General features: G+C 48.1%; 1 protein-coding gene across 1 annotated transcript in view; it reads right to left on the bottom strand.

Annotated features, from left to right (window-relative positions):
• The window catches only part of RADIL (Rap associating with DIL domain), a gene marked incomplete at both ends in the record, with an annotated part of 103,555 nt that overhangs the window by 48,550 nt on the left and 31,195 nt on the right, over positions 1-23,810 (bottom strand). The window contains 2 exon segments of the mRNA XM_084249134.1: positions 8,578-9,139; positions 9,143-9,175. Of these exon segments, the coding sequence (XP_084105260.1) occupies positions 8,578-9,139; positions 9,143-9,175 (595 nt within the window).

Genomic DNA, 23,810 nt, shown 5'->3' on the forward strand with positions numbered 1-23,810 from the left:
TATTTTCATCCACTTCTCTCCACTTGTTCTCTATAACTCCAGTTTAAGCCACCATTAACTCTATCTACATTCCTACAATAGCGTAATTAATCTCCTATTATTGACCTTTCTGATGTATTCTCTACCTGGTAACCTAAAGAGTCTTTTAATCCCTGCGTGGTCTCCCATTAAACTTAGTCTAAAATACCTAACTAACCAAATTGATCTTTCCCTGATATCTTCAGCCTCACTTCCCACAACCTCCCCTCACCTCGCTACTATGCTCCAGCTAAAATGGTTTCTCTCAGTGCCTTGCATTTGTTTGATTCTCTATCCCTGGGTTTTGCACAGTATTCTTCTCCCTGCTCAGAAAACTGTCCCATTATTTGCTACTCTTCACCTAGTTGTTTTATCATCTTTGAGATTGGTTTAAATTCATCTCTTCAGAGAGCTCTTCCCTAACTCTCATGCTAAATTAGTACCTGTAATTTTTTCTCATAGCACATATCACAATTTTTAATTGTGATTACAATTAAACTCTTAGCTCCATGAGCACATAACCTATTTGTTTTGTCAACTGATATATATCCAGCACCTAGCCAAGTACTAACATACAGCACTCAACAAATGTGTGCTACAAGTAAATAAATGAATGAGAAAAAGAAAATTCTCTCTCCTTCAAGTCACTGACAAATCAATATCCATAAGACCCATTTCTTAGTGTTGATGACATAAAGGGACAGTTTCAAACCTATAGATCATTACCTTTGGGAATGAGTCATGTCCGTTCACAGTTACTAGCTCCGTTGGCTACAGAGCATTTCTACAGCTATTGTGACTCTAGTACTCCCTCACACTGTCACATCTTTTGATTTTAAAGTGTTTCCAAGGGAGATTTTCACAGGATGAGGGACTCATACTTAGTGCCTAAGGAGGCAGAAGGGCCACACTAGAAAGCACAGCACTGTCATGCAGCCCTCCGGAGGGGCTTCTGTCTGGCAGTGCTTATCAGGAAGTAAAACAGTCACAGCTATAATTCAGCAATTCTTTTCCTGGGAGAAAACACCAGAGAACTCTGCCCTCAAGAGGGTCATGGTATCCCTGTTTGTAGTAAAGAGAAGCTCTGCTACCTGAGTGCCCATGAACAGGGATAATGTGGTGTATATATATATATATATTTTTTTTTTCCACTATATATAGTGGAAAACTGCCTCAAATAAAAGCAATGATCTGTATTTATATACAGCATTATGGGTAGATCTTAAAAACATAATGTGAGTTACCATACATAGAAAACAACACTATCTATGTCAAGGATACATATATACCCACATATATAAGAGGTAAACTGGGATTCATGAATACCCTTAAGTTGGTGCCTGGGCAGAGAAGGGCAATGGAACAGAGGAAATGATGCCTCTCACCCACCAGGGCATGTGCCAAAAATTTTTTAAAAACAAAAACAAAGCAGAAATAAGCTTGTGTCGAGCTTTCTCTTCTCTAACCTCTTACCCATATTGATGAGATGGTTGGTACAATTAGGTCAAAGAATCCAGTGAAACTGGCTCTTATAACCTTGACTTTGACATTAGTCTTCTACTCTGGGCAAATGCACCATGGCCCTTTAAGTAATGTATATGTGCTGGAGTGTAGATTGGCCAACCCAGACTGTTCACAACTCCTTCTTTGCCTTCTAGGGTGGCTGGAGAGCCAAAATATCTGATACCCCAACTTCCACAACAGCTAGAGTTGGCACATAGTTGGTTATTAGTGAGGCCAAGGCCCTTTTTGCTCACTGGCCCCTTGGCCTCACCGTGTGCAAATTGCCCACTTGTGTCAGGTTCATTTTTTCTCTTGGGTGTTTTGAATTTGTCTGCTGATCTTTGAACATTTATTACTTTATGTTAGCTATTCATCATGTCCGCTTTAGCTATTACAAACATTTTCTTCATCTTTCAGTCTTATCTATATAGTTTCCTCCTTAGTTAAACAGAAAGTTTACATTTTGATATAGTCAAAAATATCTACCTCTCCCCCTTATCATTTGTGATTTTTAAGCCTTCTTTATGAGATCTTTCTTTTAGTTCTATTATTTTACCTTTAGTCTTTAACGCACTGGGAGTAGGGACCCAATTTTATTTTTCTCAATATAGCTGAAGCCAATTATTCCAACACCTTCACAAAATTCTGACCCCATGATTTGTGATCTGCTCTCTATTTCACCAAATTTCCATCAACACATGTTCGCTTCTGCCCCTCTATGGTTCCTTCCATCTACTAGGATGTTCCTGACCCCTGACCGCATGGCCCCAAAACCATGACTCCATAACATGTCTCTGAGATCAAAGGGCCAAACCCCAATCCCCTTGATTAAACCTATCTTTGGCAGTGGAGGGTCAGTATCCTTTCACAGAATTGAATTTGATCTGTGCAAGGAAAGCACAGTAAATAAAGAAGGTGGACTTGGGCCTCACTTACTACTTTTACTCTATACATATTTGAAGGTATGTTCAGGACCTCTGGAATCCTCTGGAAACATTGCTGTTGCTTCTACCTTGAGGGAAAAGAAAGATACTTGGCTAGCATTTGCTACTTGAGTATATTATCTAAAGCCATGAGAGACCCTACTCCCTGTGATTTAAACACACTGCCCAAAATCCTTTAATCAACATTATAAGTCACTGCTGGTATCAACAGATACCAGATATCATCATTAATAACATAATGATTTTTGGAAATGCTTCAGATTTTCATTTAGCCAAATTTAAAATCTTGCATTTATGGCTGCCTATTTCAAGACAACTTTGACAAGGTTGATTCATTTTACTGAAATTTGGTACCACACAAAAAGGCCTTAAGAGTCAATTTGTTGTACTAGCTAGGCAGCAAGTGCTGGTAAATAATTTTTTAAAATATACTTCTAGAATGTTAAGTTGATCTCAGTAAAACTGAAAAGTTTTAGAAAATATGACTTAAAAATGCTACATAGTTTATAAAATCACTTGTTATTCATGACAACCATAAATGTGCTAGCTCATATTTTGATCCTCCCAGTTTGGGGCTAAATGCTAAAGAAAATTGAGAATTGTTAACTTGGGGTCATAGAACTTGAATGTTTAGAGTCATCTTGTATTCTTGCTCTTCCCTGCAACCCAACACCCAGCCCCTTCTGTGACAGTCTCCCCAACACCAGCACTCAAACACCCAGGAAAGACCTGCACCCCTGTAGGCACCCACTTCCTTTGATGGCTAGTCCTTCACTCCAGTGTCCATCCACGCTGGCCTCTTCACTCCAATGTCCATCTACCCTGGCCGTACTTCTGCTAACTCCTCTTTCAATTCATGTCTTTGAAATATTTTCTGCCAGTTACACTCTCCTCCTGCTCTTTCTGTTAAGCACTGAGCACCTCCCTTAAACAATGTGGCTGAAGTCTGAGGGAGGAGGGGGTGGAGCAGGGGAGAGGGAGGCTGTTGCCAGGCCCCAGCTGGCCACCACCTGGCTGGGGATGGGGCTGTTAAGGCCTCCTTCTGACACTAAGCGTCCCTTTGAAACTGAAGGTTATGATTTTTTTTTTAATCTAAACAGTAAACAGAATTGTGGGCAACTAATCATTCAACTTTAGGTTTTCTTTGAGTTAAACTTCCCCTAAAATGTCTTCAATTTTTTGATCACTTTTCTAGTTTTAGACTGGTGAAAAAAGTTTAGTTGCTTTGCTTTTCACCAAACCACATAAAATAAACAGTTGCCACAATGATCCCTATCTTTGAAAATATACTCAAAAGGAAGTCTCACTCAAGGGGCAGTCACTCCTAAATAAAAGGAGGAAAAAATCCAGATAGCCTCCTTCATCCTGAGATAAGAGTTATTAAAAATCAGATTCACAGCAGAAGAAAAAAATTTCAAAGGAAAATGACTTAAGAGAAGTCAGGGGATGTGTGAAGACAATTCATGGAACACATTTAGTATGAGGACAGCAGAGATTTCACGAGAGTCTGAACATCCCTGTCCATCACCAGGGGTAGTCTCAGGATGACAAAGGCACACCCAGAAGTAGCACTCAGGGACAATTCATCTGCCACCTCTGGCCATTCTGGGTGGAAGTGGAGGAGGGCAGAGGTTGGCAGGCCATGCTGGCAGATGCCAAAGCAGTCAGTTCTCCTGTCTCAACCACAAAGTACACCAGTGGGGCCTCCCTGGTGGCCCAGGGGTTAAGTCTCAGCACTACCACTGCGATGGCCTGAGTTTGATCCCCAGCCAGGGAGCTGAACCACATGGCACAGCAGACCTCTCCTGTCTTGCCTGCTGCTCCCCCTCAGCAGTGTATTTCAGTAGGTCCGCCTGTTATGCTCCCCACTCTGTCTCTGGTGAATCCTCTCACTCCACACCTCTGGCTGCACCCCAGTTCTTCTATGCAAAAATAAAAACAGAAAACAGAAAGTGCACCGATGGACAACCACTCCGTCTGCATACCACCTGCCCATCCATCAGTCCCTCATCCTCTAGAAGAAAACAGATTCTAACTCTTAAGTTATGGAAGCTGGACTTACAGGACAGCCTACTCTTCAAATCTGCATCAAGCCTTCAATAGGCATTTAACAAGCATCTACTGTATTCTGGATGGACATCTGAAGGACAAACGGCCGGAGCCCAATTACTGATGCAGAGTGGTCCCTGGAGGTGTGCATCTACAGTGATCACCTCAAGTCATGGTGGCTTTAGAAATATTCGAAACTGCCTCTACCAAGAAAGACCCCAAAGCAAAGAAGGAAGAATGAAACAGCTCAAACTTCGGGGTCAAAAAGCCCACACAGAAAGGTGCTGAAAGGCACAGCAAGCTCCTCAAGTCACCCTTCTGAAAACAGTGGACTTCAAGACACCCCATGTTCCCCAGAGTAGCCCAGGAGAGACTGGCTGGCCTGATGGTCATAGGAGGGCACAGGGCCACCCAGCTCCACGGTGTGGCCAACAAACAGTCCATCCGTGCCAAGTGCGGGTTCCGAACCAGTGGTTGGCCACTGAGCGCAAGCTTGGTCCATGGGACGCCTGGAGGGGCTCCACTGGCATCTAGTTGGTAGAGGACAGGGACACTTCTAAACAGTCTGCAATGCACACGCAAGCCCCCTCAGCAGAGAACTATCTGGCCCCAATGCCAGTGGGACAGAGGCTGAGAAATCCAATCTACGTACACTCTGGGGGGCGTGGAGAGTGGGGCAGGAGAGAGCTGAGGAGAGGGAGGGAGAGACAGAAGAGGAGAAAGGCAGGCGGGAGGGCGGGAGGGGAGGAGGGCTGGAGGGAAGAAGGAAGGGAAGCCGGGAAGGAAGGCGAGGAGAGGAAGACCTCCCTCCGCTTTGGCGCAGGGAAAGCTTCTCCTGGGAACGCAAACAAACCTTTCTCTCTCACCCCTCCCAAGTCACTGACAAAAACCACATGGCCAGCCTCGCCACTCCCCAGAGTGAATGCAAGTGATTATTGTCTTTATCTCAGTGACGGGACCCAGAGCCCTCTCCGCATGGCACAGTCCTAACTACTAAAGACCTGCCTCTGGGAAAAGGCAGGGGGCGTGCTCTGCAGCCAGGTCTCCCCCCAGAACTGCTGCACGCAGTGTTTTCACACTCTGGAAATCCGAGGGAAACTGGCAGCTATGGAAAGGCAATATTTATGGGAAAAAAACCCCCGAGAGCATTACAGGGTGCATAACAATGGCCAAATGATTGAAAAGTGGGATTCTTATTTCAGCGCTCTGGGGAAGTGTCTGGCAGACACTCACCCTGGATTCCGCTGGACCCCAGCTAACCTGCAAGAACACAGCTTGTGGTGAGCAGCCCCCCCCCCCCCCAAACACCCACACACGGCTTCCGCCCTCCCCCGCCCACACTCTGCTCCCAGGCACTTCTCAGTTGTAGAGCAAGGAAGAGGTGTGTGCAGCGGACTCTGGCTAAAGGGTTCCCCTGAAACCCGCACAGCCAGTGAGCCCCAACCCCTGAACCACCACGGTGAATCTTTGACTGCGGAGACAAGAACTGGAATTACTGTGATAGTGTTCAGTAGCCTGATGCCCAGGGAGGGCGTCAGTTCACACACACACAAACTCACGCATGCAAAGACCTGCACACACGCACACACGTGAGCATACAAACACTTGTGCACGTGCCCAGGCGGTCCCTTCCCGTTGCCACCACCTTTTCCGGGTGAGGTAAGCTACTGGCTCACTGGGTGAGTAAGATGTGCCCCATGTGTCCCCAGGTGACCAGATCCCTGCTTCACAGTGATATACACCACCCTTTCAAACACCACAGCCACCTCTGCGGGTGCAGCTGTCACCACAGCAAAGACCACAGCTAAGCCTCACAGCAACACACAGGCCCCACTCTGCAGGGGATGGCAGATGCTGTGCCCCAACAGCACCTTGGGGCTCATCACGACCAGCACCCAGGAGGTAGGAAACTCCCTTCCCCAGAGGCAAGTCAGGCAGAGGACCAGCCAGGTGCTGGGAATGCTGGGAAAAGCCCCCCCTTCTTTCTTGTGACCAAACCGAACACACAATTGCCACCAGGTCACAGAACTGAACATGCCTCTTGAGCCCCACCAGCTGTCACCAGGCCCACATCCACCCTCTACTCTTCCCACCTTTGAAGACTGCACCAGATTCTTCAACAGGGAACAATTTTGAGTGTGTACTCAACAGGGAACAATTCTGGGCACACTTTCATGTCTATATATCCCTGTGCATCAGAAAACCAGAGGAAGACTAAGTCAGAAGATGCCGGAGTTTGGGTTCAGTCCCACCTGCCAGGCCTAATGTGGAGGAGTGCCTTGACCCTAGAGGTGTCTCCAGGTCCTCAGCAACCCTGAGGGGCTGCATGGCAGTTTCTAGCTAGGACCACCTCAGCCTTCTCAGGCTCCACTGTCACTGGCCAGGAGAGACCTGGCTGGGGCAGAGCAGTGACCGAAGCAGCAGGTTCTAGAGAAGGCTGACTCCCCGGGGTCTGTGAGGCCTGCGCAGCAGGTAAAACAACCTGCTCTTAGCCTGGAGAAGTGTGTCAGTGAAAGCAGCCCAGGTCAATGGATTCTTTCTTTGAAAGCTTCTGACAGCCTGTGGGCATGGGTGCTCCCTGTCGCCACTGCAGGAAAAGCAACAGGTAAAAGTGGCTGGGGAACCAAAGCAAATGATGTCTTGCTTCCCACGGTGGTGTCAGGCTCCGAGTCCCCCCTAGCAATCACCAGTGAGGCACAGAGGGCTTTCCGAGGTCCAGGGCACTGTGCCCTCAGGACAGGCAGGGCTGGCAGAAGAAACACCAGGCAGGGAATGACCGAGAGCTGACATGGAGCCCTTGACCAGACCGCAGCATCCCCTCAGCAGGTATTTTAGTTGAAAGAGGGGAAGGGGCCAGTCAAGGCAGGGTCAGGACAGAAATCCCACCACTGAGGCCAGGGCTATGGAGTTGGGGAGGGTCCAGGGAGGCACTTAACATCCTGATATGAGGAGATTGAAAACAAAATTAATTGCAAGTTGCCTGTTTTTTATACCATCACATGCCAGCAACTCTGAATGTCAGATAAACCATTGGTCCTTGCCTACAGTGCCCGGGTGCCTGCACGCACACAACCACCCAAGGCAGCTGAGGAACATGGCTGCCCAGTGCCTACCACGGTGCTCCAGAGCCCATGATATCCCCAGAGCTTCGTGACACCCTGGCTGTGCCACGGTGGGTCCCTGGTCAGGCCCAAGTGCCTCTAACTGCTGGGACTCCGACTGCCCATCTTCACAAACCAAAGGCACAGGGCAGACTCCATACCGGAAGGAGAACTAGACAAAGAGCACTGTAACACCTCAGGGACATGCAAAGCCATCATCCGGGGTTCAAGGCCCTGAAATCCAGTGACCAGTCTCAGGAGGCCATTAAAGGTCTCTCCACTCAGAACTACTTAAGACAAGTCTACTGCATCATGGACACTTTTTTCTATGGAAACTAAGGCATGATCTGAGCCATATCCAACAATCTTTTGGCATTTAAAAATTATTTTTATGGCACTTGCCTATTATGATAACTGACTTCCAATTGGATAAGGATAATAGCTAAACACAGGTCAGTGGCCCCTAGGCCACAGGACACCTTAGCTCTGCAACTGGGACACCTCAGGTGACCAGTAACCACCTGCTCCCTGGCTGGCCTTCCTCCAGCACACTGCCCACTGCCCACAGGACCGTGCATACCCAGATGTACCAAGTCATCTCTCAGACCTGGATTCCTTCATATTTTCATTGAATTGTCCCAAAGGTTCACCAATGCCTCTGGCACTAAGGGACTTTCTCTAACACTTCTGCCACCAGCATGACACCAGACACGCGTGTTTCTCTGCAGCTAATGATGTGACTGCCAGAGACCTGGACAACATTTAAAGAAAAGGAGGAGTCTGCCTAGAATACTGCTAGACAATAGCAGCAGCCAAGTCCTGTGGTATCAACGAACTACAACCCCCAAGAGCACATGGTAAAAAGGGCGAGTGTCAGAGGGAGTGTTCAAACGCCAGGGGTTCTAGTTGTCCTCCAGACATACCTTGCTACCTCCCTCTGTTTCTGAATCTCCCCGCCTTACCTGCTGTCATGGTGTCCACATCCTTGGCTGCCAGCTTTTCCACATCTGACCTCTTTCTCAGCTCAAACCTCCGGGACAAGCCTTCTCGGGGTTTCCATAATTCTTGGATCAAGAGGGGCTTCTCATTATCCCCAAAGACCCGGAAGCACTCAGCCCGCCACTGGCGCCCAGAGTCACCAGCCTGGCCCACCACATCACACAGCACATACTGGCTGGCACAGTCAGAGCTCAAGGAATAACGTTCTAGGGCCTCTTTGACCAGCTCCTGGGCACTGGACATGCCAGTGGCCAGGACACTCTTGTAGTGGGTGCCTGTGCAGACGCTGTCCCCAAACACCTTCAGGACCCCAGGAGCTGAGAGCTGGGTAGACAGCTCTGCTGGGTCGTCACTGGCTCCCAGGCTGCAGAAGGTGGCATCAAGGTCACGATACTTGTAGCTCAGTGTCCGGGACAGCACGCTGGACAGCAGCTGGCTCTGCCGCTTAAGCTTGCTCTTGGTGGGTGGAGACATGATGAAGTGGGTCCCATAGAACATGGTGGGCCAGTCTCCGTGGGCCAGATCTTAGGGTTCCAGCCAATCGCGGGGAAAAGCCGTGTCCTGAGAGGAAAACATAAGGTAGGTTAGCAACAGCAAATGGGGCTTGGGTGAGCTTTAATGGACTTGAGAGACCATCCAGGGCCTGCGTCCCAGCAGAAGCAGCAGGCATGCCACCCTCTGCCAAGTTCCCGCAGGGCACCTGAGGAAGGATGTGGCTGAAACCTGTGGGGCCACAGGGACAAAGGGACAAAGCAGGTGTGAATGGGCTGAAGCACCCTTCAAGGAATGCTGCTACTAGGAAGCAGGATGTGGTCACTGAAAGGTTAGACTCGTTCTACTGCAGGATTCTGACTTCTGCAAAGTGCTGGATACAATACACACCTTGAGATAGGCAGCCAAGAAGCACGTGGGGCCATAGGCACTCTCTGTGCCTGCAGCGTGGCCCATCTCATCTGTCACCACAGCGCCCAAAGAAAAGTCATGAACGATTGAATATAAATGCCTTATCTCCGTAAATTCAGCTTCTCTTACCTCATAGTCTATAATACAGAAAACTCAAACACAAACAGAACTAGAAAAACAGTCGCAGCCACATTCCCAGAGTAATAAGAGATCAGAATTTCAAAATATAAACCCCCAAACACTGGTCCTCCATGGCCAGCCCTGGCTTGGAGGAGCAGCTACTCTGGAATGGCAGCACTAGAATGTCACACAACCACAGTGGACACAAAAGGGCTCTTCCAGAATGGTGGAGGAATGGCTGGAATGTGTGCGTTCCACCCACCATATCCAGCCCAGAGTTCTGGCCTGTCCAGTCCAGAGACTCAGTCTTGCTGGAGAAATTAGAAGACACCTCTAGGAAGCTTTGGTGTGTCATAAAGTCATAATTCTAACACAATTAGTGCTCCAAGGGCCTAGAGTTCTAAAGAGAGAGTTGCTCAAGCCCCACCAAAGCTCAGTGGACGCAAGAGGGCATGATACAAGGAAGATGGTCTCTTTTTCATAAGAGTAAGGCTTTGCCACAAGTCGGGGGAACACAAACATTGCCCACATCTGCTGACTACTGCACCCCACTTCTGTGCTTGGGTCCCCACCAAAGACAAAAGCAGACAGGCTAAGAAGAAAAGTCTATGTTCTAGAAGGCTGTGGAAACACTGGCCCAGGTCCCAGTGAAAGCAGCAACTGGAACCTGCCACTGTGACCAACATCGGTCTTTAATCCTGACTCACTCTCATGGCTCCTGGGTGTGGAAAGGGCCTTTTAAAACTTAAGGTGATGGCTTAGGGCAGGAGAAAGTAAACGGGGAAACCCTCCCCTCCCCAAAAAGAACTCCTGCAGATCCTTAGGGAACTAAACAGTGAAAATGCAGCCTCCAACCCCTCAGGCCCTGGGGACTGGGTTTCTGTCCGCTGTCCGCCTAGACTTCCACCAGATTCTCTGAAGCCTCTCATGCCCAGCCGCGCTGTCATAAATGAACTTTGAAAAGCAGACCCTCCCCCATTCAACTCCTCTAGAACCAGTCCCCCGCCTGTCAACCACCATACATCCCTGGAGGACCCTGAACTCTTTAAAATGGTTCTCATAGCTCCACCAACCAGACTGGGCTCCAACTATCCTGGCAGGGGGGGTTGGGGGAGGGAGGTATTTACGCTCCTATAGCTTACTGCTTGTTACTGTAAATCCTTTGATTACGTGCTGGCCTCCTGAAAACCTGAACTTACTTAAAACAGTCTAGTGTCCTAAGCAGAATGAGTACCTTTGGCCTCAGTGAGTCAAACTATAGGGGAGTAAATGAGTCAAATGCTTGTTGGTTCCTCCTTCCCTGAGGAATGTGCTGGGCTCCTAGTCAAATCCTAAGGTGCCCAGAGCTGGCCACGGCATCCCCTCAGGGACCGGCCAATGTCCTCAAACTTAATTTACAACAAAAGCAGTTCAGATGACACACACGCAACAAGCATATGGCTTTGCCCTTGCATACCACACCCGCCCGCAGCTTTAAAACCCAGCCAAGTCCAACCCAAACCTTGAGTAAATCACACAACCCTGCCTCTGAAATTTCCAACACTTGTCTCTCGAGACTGCCGCACATTCTCAGAGGACCTGACCCTCCCCAAACACTGCCCTTACCTGGCCTCCTTCAAGCATAGTCTGCATCTGTGACGGGTTCCCCAGGGTCCAGACCCAAGCTCGGAGTGGCCCAGGGTGGCCTCTGCCACCAGGCAGTTTGCAGCCTTTAGAGATGATGTCTGAATGTAAAGTTAAACACAATGCCAAAAACTGTGGAAACCATGTCTAACCAGAAAAAGCCCATGTCTCAGAAAATTCATGAAGTAAACCCAGGAGTTAAAAAGCCCAGGAGAAGCGGATATTTTGTGCCCCAGGGTGGATCCAGGTTCAGTGAGCCCTGGAGCTTATACAATCGTTTCATAAAACAGAAACAGATGATAGAAATGCACAGCAGCTAGGTCCCCTCCCAGAGCCTTGGAAGAGGGACCCCACCCTTTGCATCAGTCTCTTGTGCTGGCTTCTAAGGCAAAGTTGTTAATATCATGAAGAGAATGAGAAAATGTGACACCCTTTTAAGTCCCAAGAAATCCCAGTAAACACAGACCCTGATCTACTTGACCTCTTTTCTCAGGAAGGCTTTTCTCCTCAGAGTCATTCTCTCTGTGGCCATTTTCAGCAAATACCTACTGGCATAGCCACTTGTCCCCACCCCCAGCCCCCCCTTCAGAATCAGAATGCAGAGCACAACCTTTTGTCCAAATGTAATGGCTCATTTTAAAAAAGGGCAGGAGAGCAGGAAAATCCCACTGAGTGGAGACGCCCAGGGTAACCAGATCTGCTTTTTGGAAGCAATGACCTGTCTTTTCCTCTTCTGCTCAATTCACTCCTCTCACACAAACACTTGGGAAACCCGGGCCCAGGCTGTAGGGCGCTTGCTCCTGCTTCCCTTAGAGAATGTTTTTCTCTTGTTCTCAAGGAAAAGCCCGATTTCTGATGAAAACAAGCCCACGTCACACTAGCGAGTACAGTGAGCGAGGTCAGTGCGGGGCTGACAGAATGGGTGGAGGGAAGTGGCCGGTCCAGCCCTGCAAATGTGGAATCCATTAGAGTTTCCACCAGGACAGTAAGGGAGAGGAGAGACAGCCGTCTGTAAATCCTCTCTGACAGCTCCCAGCCTCAGCAGTGCTTTTAAATACAAAAATAATTTAATCAGATTTAATTCTGACATGCTAGCCTGCCTCTTGAAAGGGGACTGACTTTTTCCACCAATGGGAGTGAGCACTGGCTCCTCTCTGGAATGCGTGAGTGGCCAGGCTATCTGGAGACACCTGTAATCATGGTGACTTGGAAAATTCTTTTTGGCAATTCAGATTAACCAAACACTTGATAGGGTGCTGGGAGCTAGCAAGTGGGTGGGTCTGCAGCTCCTCCAAGGCCCCACTAACCCGGTCTCTGACAGGAAATAAATGGGTTTCTTCTGCCGGGCGCCAAGAAGCTCCAGCTCAGCATCTGTTTTCTTAGATGCGGTATTAGTGGAGGGGCTGGGATGGTACAGAAATAGCTGGCAGACAATGCTTTCAGCTGGCACAGGAGTGGGAAACGTGCTGCTGTGTGAACAGGAAAGCCAGCACGGGCTGCGGGTGGGGGTGTCAAGCAGACCCTGGAGGGAGGGTGCGGGCGCGGGAGTGCCCCCTCCCTCGAGAGGCCCGCCAGGGAGACTGAGGACGGGGATGACCTGTGGTGGGGGGGGCAGGCTTCAGGGGTGGCACGGGGTGGGGGCACACAGTCCCCTGGAATCCCGCAGTCTCGGCCCTCACCCACTCTAGCCAGTATTTGGGTCCCGCCCCCCCCTCCCCGGACTGCGCCGGAGCCCCCCCCCCAGAGCAGCCGTTTCCATGGTAACTGAACAAGCCTAGCCGTCCCGGAATAAGCCCCGTGCGGGTCCCACCGCCCAGAGCGCGCGCCCAGCGGGCGCCCCTCCGACCTCGGCGCCCCCATCCCCGGCCACCGCCGAGAGGCCCCCACCAACTCCCCTCGTGCACCCCGGACTCACCTCCAGCCCAGTCCACCGCCCTCGCCGCAGCGTCGCGCGCGGCTCCCACACCCGCGGTTGGCCGGAGCTCGCCCCCAGCCCGCGAGCGCGAGCGTCGCGGCGCCTCCTGCCGGCCGCCCAACGGCCGGGGCGGGACCTCCAGTGGGCGGGGCCCTGGGGGGCGGGGCTTGTGGGCGGGGCTAGCATGAGGAGACCGGCTGAGCGCGGGTTCCTCCAGGGCCACCCAAAGGGCCGGGAAGCAGCCTCTGGGGGCGTGGCCTAGCGTCGGGGCGTGGTCTCAAGGACAGGGGCGGAGCTGACTGCGGAGAGGCGGGGCTGTGCTACACTTAGTCTGCGGGGCGGGTGCTGGGCTGGGGTGCCACGTGCTGGTTCAAGCTCCAGCGGACAGGTGTCTAGTCCACAGCTTCTAGTTCTCCAGTGGACGGGCCCAAGAAAAGGAGAGGGCAGGCTAAATAAAGCTTGTGGGAAGGGAGAGTGGCCCTATATACAAACATCTAAGGTATTCGAAGTGAACATGGGTGATGGTTCCATCTCCCCTACATTTTTTTTTTGTATATCGAATAAATTTTGTGATTGGCATTTAGTAGGTTTTTATTTGACTATTGTAAGCTATTTAAAAATAAGAATTATTTTACTTTCCACTTTCTTCTACCTCTTTTTCTCTGAACTTATTATTTTATATATTTTTTTTTTAAACGATTTTTTTTTTTTAATAGGGGCATGCTTTATTTATTTGTTTGCTGGTTTGTTTGTTTGTTTTTGTTTATACATGCACTGGGTACAGTCAGAAGTGCGGGAGGGTGAGAGAATTCACCAGAGCCAGAGCGGGGAGCAGAGCAGGCAGAAGGACCGAAGTACACTGCTGAGGGGAGCAGCGGGCGGCAGGAGAGGTCTGCACGCCATGTGGGACCCTCCTCTGGTGGCCGGGGAGCAGCCGGGGATCGAACCGGCGCCGCAGAGGCCGCGCGCAGTTTCGCAACCCAGCGCTCAACCGCTGCGCCACCGGGGAGGCCCTATTTTATATATTTTTTACACCATTTTTCCACAATGTATGTATTTTCATCTGGGTTATATTCCCCATACAATTCCCACCCCCCTTATTTTGACCCTAATCCTCCCTCCTCCCCTACATTTTATCCCCCACCCAGCAGCCAGTTTTAAATGACAAATCAGATCGTGGTACTCTTCTTAAAACAATGCAAAGCGGGTCAGGTCAGCTTGAGGGCTCTGACCCAACATTCCTCCTTGGAGTCCTCCTCAGAGTTCACTCTGCCACCAGTACTCCTGCCCCCGAGTTTCACCTTGGAGAAAGGATTCTCATAGACAAGTTCTTTTCTACCACACTGCTATGGTCTAGACCTGGAGACTCACATGACCTTGGACATTAAGATGCAGAATCCTGATCCTGCAAGTGAACCTTTACAAGCTCAGATCAGGCAGCTAAAGGGAAAGACAGAACAGAGCTCAGGACTAGTGGTTAAATAACATCCTTTATAGGACTTCCCACATACACACAGGAACCTTCCCAGGGCTCCCCATACACATACACGACCTCCCCCCACCAACACTGAAGGGGCAAATATCAGGATTGGAAGGAGAACCTGGGTTAAGGCCTGGGTTTTCCTCCTAGGATATTCTCACCACCAGCCTGGCCCACCTCCCACTCCTCCCCACACCCCTGTTCAGCAGGACTTGGCAAACTATAGCCTGTGGGCCAATCTAGGCTGCTATTTTTGTAAATGAAGTTTTATTGGAACACAATTGCACTCAATTGTTCAATTATCTGTAATTGCTTTCATGCCACAGACTTTAGTCCAAACACCTAAAATATTCACTACCCAGCTTTTACAGAAAAAGTCTGCTATTCTCTCCTCTTCAAGATCTAGTAATGTCTGCTGCTGCTGCTGCTGCTGCTGCTACTCTGTCTCACACCTCTCTCTTTGCTTGGCCTTGGGACACCTTTCCCAATTGTGTTAATCTGCTCAGACTGTCCTAACCAAATATCACAGACTGGACACTTTAAACAGTGGGAATTAAGTTTTCTCATAGTCCTAGAGTTAGAAGTTGAAGACTGGGTGTCAGCAGGGCTGGTGTCTCCCAAAACCGCTCTCCTTGGCTTGTAGAAGGCCTCCCTGTGTCCCCACATGTCGTCCCTCTGCGCATGCCTGTGTCCAAATCTCCTTATAAGGACACTGTCAGATTAGGGCCCACCCTAATAACCTTATCAATCACCTCTTTAAATACCCAATCTCCAAATATAGTCACATTCTGAGGTTTGGGATTTAAGACTAAACATATGAATTTTAAGAGGATACAGTTCAGTTCATAACATCAACTTCCTCATCTGGCCAAATTTACTCATTAAGACTCGGAGCAGGTGTTACTTTTGTAGTAGACAGCTCCAAAGTACCCTGTCTACCTCCTCTGATTTCCATGCCCCTGTGTAGTTCCCTCCTATGTTGAGTATGTCTGACCTGTATAATCAATGTTTCCAGAATGGCAGTCTGTCTTTTGGAGCTAGATGATAAAAGATGTGGATTCCACCCTTGCTCTCTCAGAGCATCACTCTCTCTGGGGGAAGATGGTTGCCATGTGGGGAAGACACTTAAGTAGCCCTAGAGAGGTTCACATGGCAGGAAACCCGAGACATCCCACCAATGCCGCACCAACTTGCCCTTCATGCGAGTGAATCATCTCATGGTTGGGTCACATTTTCCCCAGAAGCTTTCTGATAATGAGGTCCTGATCAACATCCTTCCTGTATTTGATGAGGGACCCCAAGCTGGACCGGCAAAATTGCTCCCAAATTCCCACCACACTGAAACCAAGTGAGGTGATAAACATTTATTATTAATTTAAGTCTCTAAGTTTGGGAGCAGTGTGTTACACATCAACAGATAACCAAAACCCCTTATCCAGAAACGTCTTCCTGACACCCAGGCTGGTTACATACCCCTCCTCTGTGCCCCCACAGCCTTTTATCTTTTACTATCTTATTGACCAAGTCCACATCATGGCAAGCTATGTTCCTTAAATGCAAATCAGACTTTGTTACTCCCCAGCCTATAATCTTCTATTAATTTCCTTTTGCATTTAGAATAAAGTAGGGCTTATAAAACCCTATTCCAACTGGCCCCTGCTGACCATTCCAGCTGCTCTCTCTCTTGGTCGGACTCCAGCCCCACAGAACTGTTTTCAAACCTCCTAAGCACATTTCCTCCTCTGAAACCTTTCCCCTTACTTTCTCCTCCTCCTAAAATGTTCTTCCTGTTGTCTGCATGCTGGCACCTTCTTGTTCTCAAAACTCAACTCCACTTAACCCCACCATTGTCTGAATGGTCATCCCTTGTGGCCATCCTCTAGCTCACTGCCTATTGTATTCCATTCTTAGGCCTGTGCCATTATTTACATTTATTTGTTGGCATATTTAGCTCACAGTGAGATTGGTGGTTTGTGGAGTGTTCATCTGTCTGCTGATTGTTATACTTGAAGGTGCTTGATAAATATTTGTAAAATGAATAAACACAGGAATGACTAGATTTCCAACTATCTCATCTCTTACCCCCTCCCTCAAGTGGAAGCTTCTCAAGAGTAAGAACTGAGTTTTATTTCTATTTGTATCCTAGCCTCAGGTTCATAAGCAGTAGGCAAAACAAGTTTTTGAACTGTAGGTTCGAATATATGCAAATTCACTAGCAGACAGGAGTGTCGAGTGGCCCTCCCTGGCCACAAGGGGGAGGCAGAATCCTAGGACTCAGCCAAAGAAGGACCAAAGAGCCCAAAGGAAAAGCAACCAGTTAAGGTCAAAGTGCAGGTTCCCAAGGGCCATCTGGCCCAAGGGCAGAGAAACTGTGCTCTTTGGGAGGAGCAGGAAGTGAGGAAGGGCAGCTGGCAGCAGGCACAGGGTAAATGTTCGATCTGCCTTTCTTTCAAAGACTGTTTCGTCTACATCATTGGATGGGAGGGGTGGCAAAACAAGTGATTTAAGCCTCAGATTCCATCCTTGATGAACTCAGTGCCACACCCTATAAATAGCAGTCCTTGTAGACTCAGCCAAAAACTTAGCAATTGTTATTTTTCTTCCCACATCATATGCTGAGCAATTTTGATTCAACAATTTAATACCGCCCAGCACTGGTAACACATGGGACTAGAGAGAAACACGGGGTCTGGGACCACAGAGTGACATGTAGGGTACCCAGACTGCAGGTGAGGGGCTACCGCAAAGCACCCTCAAGGAACTTACCCACCAGTGCACAGTAAACACAACACTGTGGCATAGCAATTGTATATTAACCCGTCACTGCTGAGATAATACCACATAACAACTCCAACACTCAGAGGCTTTATAAGAAACATTTATTGTTCTTGTGTGTGGACCTGCAAATGGCCTGTGGCTTCATGGAGCTTGAGTAGAATTGAGCTCAGATCTGTTCTACAGGCCTCCTTATTCTTGGAGCAACACTCACCAGGGGCATGTTCTTCTCAGTGCAGAGGGCAGAGTTGCAAGAGGCCAAACCAAACCACATGAGCTCATTTAAAGCACCCATGGATGTCACATTCACCAACATTCCATTGGCCAGAACAAATGACAAGGCTTAGCCTGGCATCAATAGGAAAGGACAGTGTTCTCTTCCCATGGTGGTGAGTGTCCATGTCAAGGATGGGGCACAAGGGAGAAATGTGGACAAGTCACACAGTCCACCAGTCAGAACTAATATTTCTCAGAACTACCCCTTCTAATGCATGGAACTAAATACATGTGGGAAATCAGGAGACCAGAGCAGTCACCTAGGAGAAAGATGATGTGAGGTGTGGACAGAAGTGCAGTGATGATGGAGAGAAAGACGCAAGCACAGATGGCAATCAAGAGGCAAGACTGACAAGATTTGACAGTGAATGTCATAGGGTGTACCGTGTCCTCTTAAAAACAAATATGTTGCTGTCCTAACCCCTGGAGCTTATTTGAAATGTGACTTTATTTGAAAACAGGGTCTTTACAGAGGTGACTGTTAAAGTGACACTTGGGTGGGCTCTACTCCAACCTGGTATCTTTTCACAAGAGGAAGTCTTTACAGACTCGGGAAGAGGCACAGAGGGAAAGCCAGGTGGAGATGGAGGCAGAAAGCAGGATGACCCATCTGGAAGCCAAGGAATGTCAAAAATGGCCAGCAAACCACCAGAAATTCAGAGAGACGTGGAACAGTTTCTCCCTCAGCCCTCAGAAACCATCAGCCCTGACGATATTTTGATCCTAGACTTTCAACCTCCTGAACTGTGAAAGGTTAAAATTTCTATTGTGTAAGTCAGCCTGTGGTTGCCCAAGCTGACTGATACACAGAATAATGTGAAGGAATCTGAGATGGCACCCAGGCTTCCACTGTAGTCAGTGGGCAGATAGTGGGGAAGTCACCAAGATATGGAAGAGAAATAATTGATGGGGAGAAAAAGATCCTATTTTAATATCATTCAGTTTGATGTTTATATGCATCTTCTGGTGTAGACATGCAGAGGGAATCAGCTCTATGGATCTGTAGGCCAAGTGAGATACTTAATTGGAAAATACTGATTCAAAGCCATTAGCATGTACATAGTAAGTGAAGCCAAGGTGTAGTGAATGTGTTTGATTAAACAAGTAAGCAATGCCTTCAATACCATTAAAATAGAACAAACATACAGTTTGGTCTGTTCTAAAGAATCTTTAACCACATTTACCTAACTATCAAAAATTTTAGGCCAGGTGGGCTTAAGAAATCATCTACACCAGTGGTGATAAACTATTCATGTGATGAAGCCTCTGGAAATCCTAGTGCTCCTAAGAAAAGCATTTCAATCCATATAGGAGTTAGGATTGATTTCATTAGCCAAAAATATAACCATGTGATGCGGTCACAACATAAAATCAGGAAACATGAGCACATGTGTCTTCAAGCAGACATGTTGTTGAACCAGAAATGTGTGAGTGTGGTAAGTCCACTAATATTGACTTTTTTATTTCTTGGTTGCTTGTGAGCATTTGTTAGAAGATACTGTTGGACTCATGATATAATTGAAGGATAATTCAGATTGAAAATATTGCGTATTAATTTTTTAACAGAGAATTGGGGAAAGTTGCCTTTTTTTTTTTAAAGGGGTGAGAGTACTTGGTCCAGTTGGAAATTTTCCTTCTAGTACCCAAGAGGAAAAAAGGATAGGAGTTCCTGATTTAATGTGATCCATTGTCTGCCGTGAACAGAAGTCAAGGGAGCCTAAGGGACTTGTCCAAGATCAAAACATTTCATTGATATTAAATCATTCTCCTTTGTGAAGTCACATGCCGAAAGATGTACAAGCAAGACAGGAGGGACAGTAACATGACTATCTCTGGGTGATGCAGTCTGTGGCAGAAAACAGTCCCTGAAGACAGCCACTTTACTACACATTCCACCCACTCACACTGTAGCAAGGATTCTCCCCCATGGGTGGTGGGGAGGAGGTCTACGTGGCTTTCCCTTCAAATTGTGTCAAATGGTAGAATGTGGCAGAAGTGATCGTGCAGGACTTCCAAGGCTAGGTCATGAAAGACCTGACCTCTCCTGCCCAGCTTGTTCTTTCTCTTGGGCCCCAGCCAGCATGTTGTAAGGAAGCCCAGGTCACATGGAGAAGTCACCTGTGGGTACACATTGGCATGCCTTCTCTTTTCCCCTGATGTTTTCATATCCAGGGCCTCAATGACCATGGAGAGACTGCCCTTCTGAGGGTTAACCAATCCCTAGAGGCAGCAAATAATCCCCAGCGGTCGTAGCACACCATCAGGCACAAACCAACTGAGAGACTGTATCTCCTCATCTCCTCTATGGGTCCTCTATGAGGACAATATTCCCCCTGTCCTCATCACCTCAGGACCAGGTACCAGACAACTGGGGACAGCCATCCCTATATCCACAGGCCTGCTGAAATTATCCAGACTAGCCAATTCTAAGCCTGTATACCTTACCTTGCCGATACCTCCCCATCAAAACCATGATAGAGACTCTTATTCCTATTCCTCTTGCTCCCTCTACAAGACAGGACCCCAGTTATCCCCCACATGGCCCTGCATGGACTGGAGTGTCCCCTCCTCTTGAGAGCTGAGTAATAAGCTATCTTTTGCAATAGTAATCCTCTCCTGATCTGTCAGGCTCACCAAACCTGAATAATTTTAAAACCCCCATTTTAAATGAGGGTGTTCAGCCAACCTCCACAGTGAGGGCCCTGGCCAACTGCCCACATCAACCGCCAGAAGTGAGTGAACCAACAGATGATTCTGGCCTCCAGCCTTCACTTCCTCCAGCTGAGCCCAGACTGAATTTCTGACCCAGAGAAACCACAACAGACACTGATGATTATGGTTGTGTTAACCACTATATTTTAGCATAATTTTGTAAATAGCAATACAAAGCTAATCCAGAGTTTTCCATTTACTACTCTTCTAAACATTCCAAGTTTCTACAATGAACAGAGTTTATTTTTATAAAAATAATTGACAAGTGTTATTTTTAAAAAGACAACTGGGCAAGAATGAGGCATCTTGAATTTTTATTGATTTATATTCTTCCTATGCCACTGGAAACAATAACATTCCCCAGCAGGATTATTCTTCTTAATATAAATGTTTATCAAATACTGTGTTAATACAAAATAGCAATTTCACAAACACAGAAAGCATCCAAGAATACTAGCAGAACACGTTAAAAGTCATGCCACAAATACCACCCTCAAACATTGTAGACATGACATGTCTATAAAACCAAGTATGAAAGACACTCAGAACTCCTGACCACTGCCCCCCACCCCGGAAGAAAGACCTTAGAAGCATCAGGACCACACTCTACATAGGAGCAGACAGGTCCTAGGGACACCTGGCTATGTAGACAGGACAGCAGGAGATTCATTCAGCAGTGTCAGAGTCTGGAATCTGAATTGCTTGCAGAGGCTGAGCAGCAATCCCCAAACTGGATCTTCTTCTTTCTTGAATGGATTTCTCTGTTTCTGCCTCCCCAACCCTGCCAGAACTAATCCTGACACATATTCAGGAGCGCTACCCACCTGAGGTCTCTGACCACCCAGCCCCACGGCCCCCCAGAACATGGAACCATTACAAGGACAAGAGACCCCAAAACTTGGTGTTAGGGTTCTGAGTAGTCAGATTCTCAGAAGCTCCTAATATAGTTCTTCTGACTGTCCCCATATGACCTTGAGGCACCCAGGCTCCCGAGGCATAGCACCATGCTGACCCCCACCAATCAAAGTAAACAGGCACTACATACCTGGTACCAATACCCATGGCTCACAGAGAGAACCACCAAAAGTAGTTTCCAGAACTGAAGGTTCAGACCCACTTGTGGGTCATAAAATCAATTTAGTCAGTTGTAACCAGCAACTTGGAAGAATGACATAGGGCAGGGTAGGGTAGAGCAGGGCAGGGCAGGGCAGGGTTGAGTAGGATGGAAAGGGTTAGAGTAAGAAATATCCCAGTGCATCATACAGTAAGGCCTATGCCAGTGATGGCTATATAAACTGGAATCACAGTGTATTTCTTATTGTGGGTATTAAAAGTCTTGAAAAACACTGATGTCTGGGAAAAAACAGAGTAGCTAACCCATTCAATCTGTAGCCAGATCCCAGATGGTGGACAGGGCAAATCCTATGGTGCACAGGTAACCCTCCTCTCAATGTGGCTGGACCTCAGCTGGGATGTGGCACTTGCCCTCCTGATACCATGAAGATAAAAATCAGGTTGAGAGCCCATCATGAAGCCAGGTTCGCAAAGAGAAGGCCTCCGGGACATGAAGGACATGTGTTGCAGTGAAACTGTGTGACCTGTGATGACCCATCACAGCTGGATCTGCTTTTTTGGGAGAAAAATAGCACAGGGCAGAGGTAAGATGCAGGATGTGACACCCAAGGACTGTGACTTGGATTCTGGGCCCTGCCTGTACCAGCTGGACCACCGTGGACAAGTCACTTAGCTTCTCTGAGTAGCTTCAGTCTCCCCAATGTAATATGGAAACCATTATCTATCTTGCCAGGCTTGGGGGAAGAATATATAAGAACATGGATGTGAGTGTGCACATGTTCACAACTGGGCATCTATATAAGCTATTGTACTGATGAAGAGGAGGACAGAATGCAGAAAAGCATACTCGGGCTCGGGCAGTGCCATGCCTGGAAATCTGCTCTCAAAAATATTTAGCTCTGATATGCCAATTTCCATGAGATAGGTATTCCTACCAGGGCCGATCGCACAGTACCAGTGGTTTGGCAACTTTCCCAGTTTCTGACTATTTAACCATCAGTGTCCAGGTACCACAGCATGGAAAGCACACCTATACGCTGGCTGACATGCCGTCTCCCACCAGCAGTGGACAGCATCACGCAGGCTAAGGTCCCCTGGCCTCGTAAAGCCCCGGGGCTCGGGCTCTGGGAATGTCCCCTCCACAACCCACACCTCCCTCTCCTGCACTGGCCCCCCTCCCTTTCTCCTCCATAGCTCAGGCTGCAGGCTGCAGTTGACTTTTTGAAATCTTCCAGATAGACCAGCCCCTTGGCAGAACCCAGGTAGCAATGCGCCAACTCTCCTGGCACAAGGGCCACTTATAGGGGACAATCAGTCCAGTGGCAGCAGGTAGAATGGCAAGTTTCACCCAACTTCTTAGTGTGACCTAATGTATTAAAACTGGGGGGAAACTCATGTCGAGAGATCCTCATCACCAATATGCACTCAAAGTAAAATGATGGTTAAAGAAATTGTGGTATGTCCACTCAATGGAGACTTGTACAATAATGTTTACAAAGCATCCGGAATAACAAAAAAAAAATACTTTTTAAAAAAGGTAAGACATAAAAATGTCAAGAGAAAAAAAAACACAAAAACAAGCCCACAAAGGATTAAAAGCAGTCACCTGAGAGGTAGGGCGACTAAAACCCTTCCTACCTTCCTAGTATCTTTTTTTTTTTTTTTTTTTTTTTTTTTTTTAGGGTTTATAGAGGCATTTTTTTTTTTTATTTGTTTGTTTTTGTTTATACATGCACTGGGTACAGTCGGAAACGCGGGAGGGTGAGAGGATTCACCAGAGCCAGAGCGGGGAGCAGAGCAGGCAGAAGGACTGAAGTACACTGCTGAGGGGAGCAGCGAGCGGCAGCGGCAGGAGAGTCTGCGCGCCATGCGGGACCCTCCTCCGGTGACCGGGGAGCAGCCGGGGAATGAACCGGCGCTGCAGAGGCTGCGGGCAGCTTTGCAACCCAGCGCTCAACCGCTGCGCCACCGGGGAGGCCCATCCTTCCTAGTATCTTATAAGATGTTTATAATAACAAATTATTTTATTGAAAATAATCTTTATGTTTAAGAAAACAAATGCCCACCCAGTCACTAGGATATAGACTCACTCTCTCAACCTACAGTGAGCCTGGGCAAGACTTGGGGTTCCTCCTCAAGGACCCCCGCCTCCAACACTCACACCCTCTACCACGTCTGCTTCCCCGGGGGCTCTGGCCCCTTCATCCTGCAATCTCAGGCTGGCCACAGCCACCGGGCTTCCAAACTGCAGACCCACTCCTCACAGAGGCACAGCTCACTGCAAACTCGATTTGGGAAAAACCAGCCCAGGAGCCTCC

The sequence above is a fragment of the Talpa europaea genome (assembly GCF_964194135.1).
Source record: "Talpa europaea genome assembly, chromosome: 12".
NCBI lineage: Eukaryota > Metazoa > Chordata > Mammalia > Eulipotyphla > Talpidae > Talpa > Talpa europaea.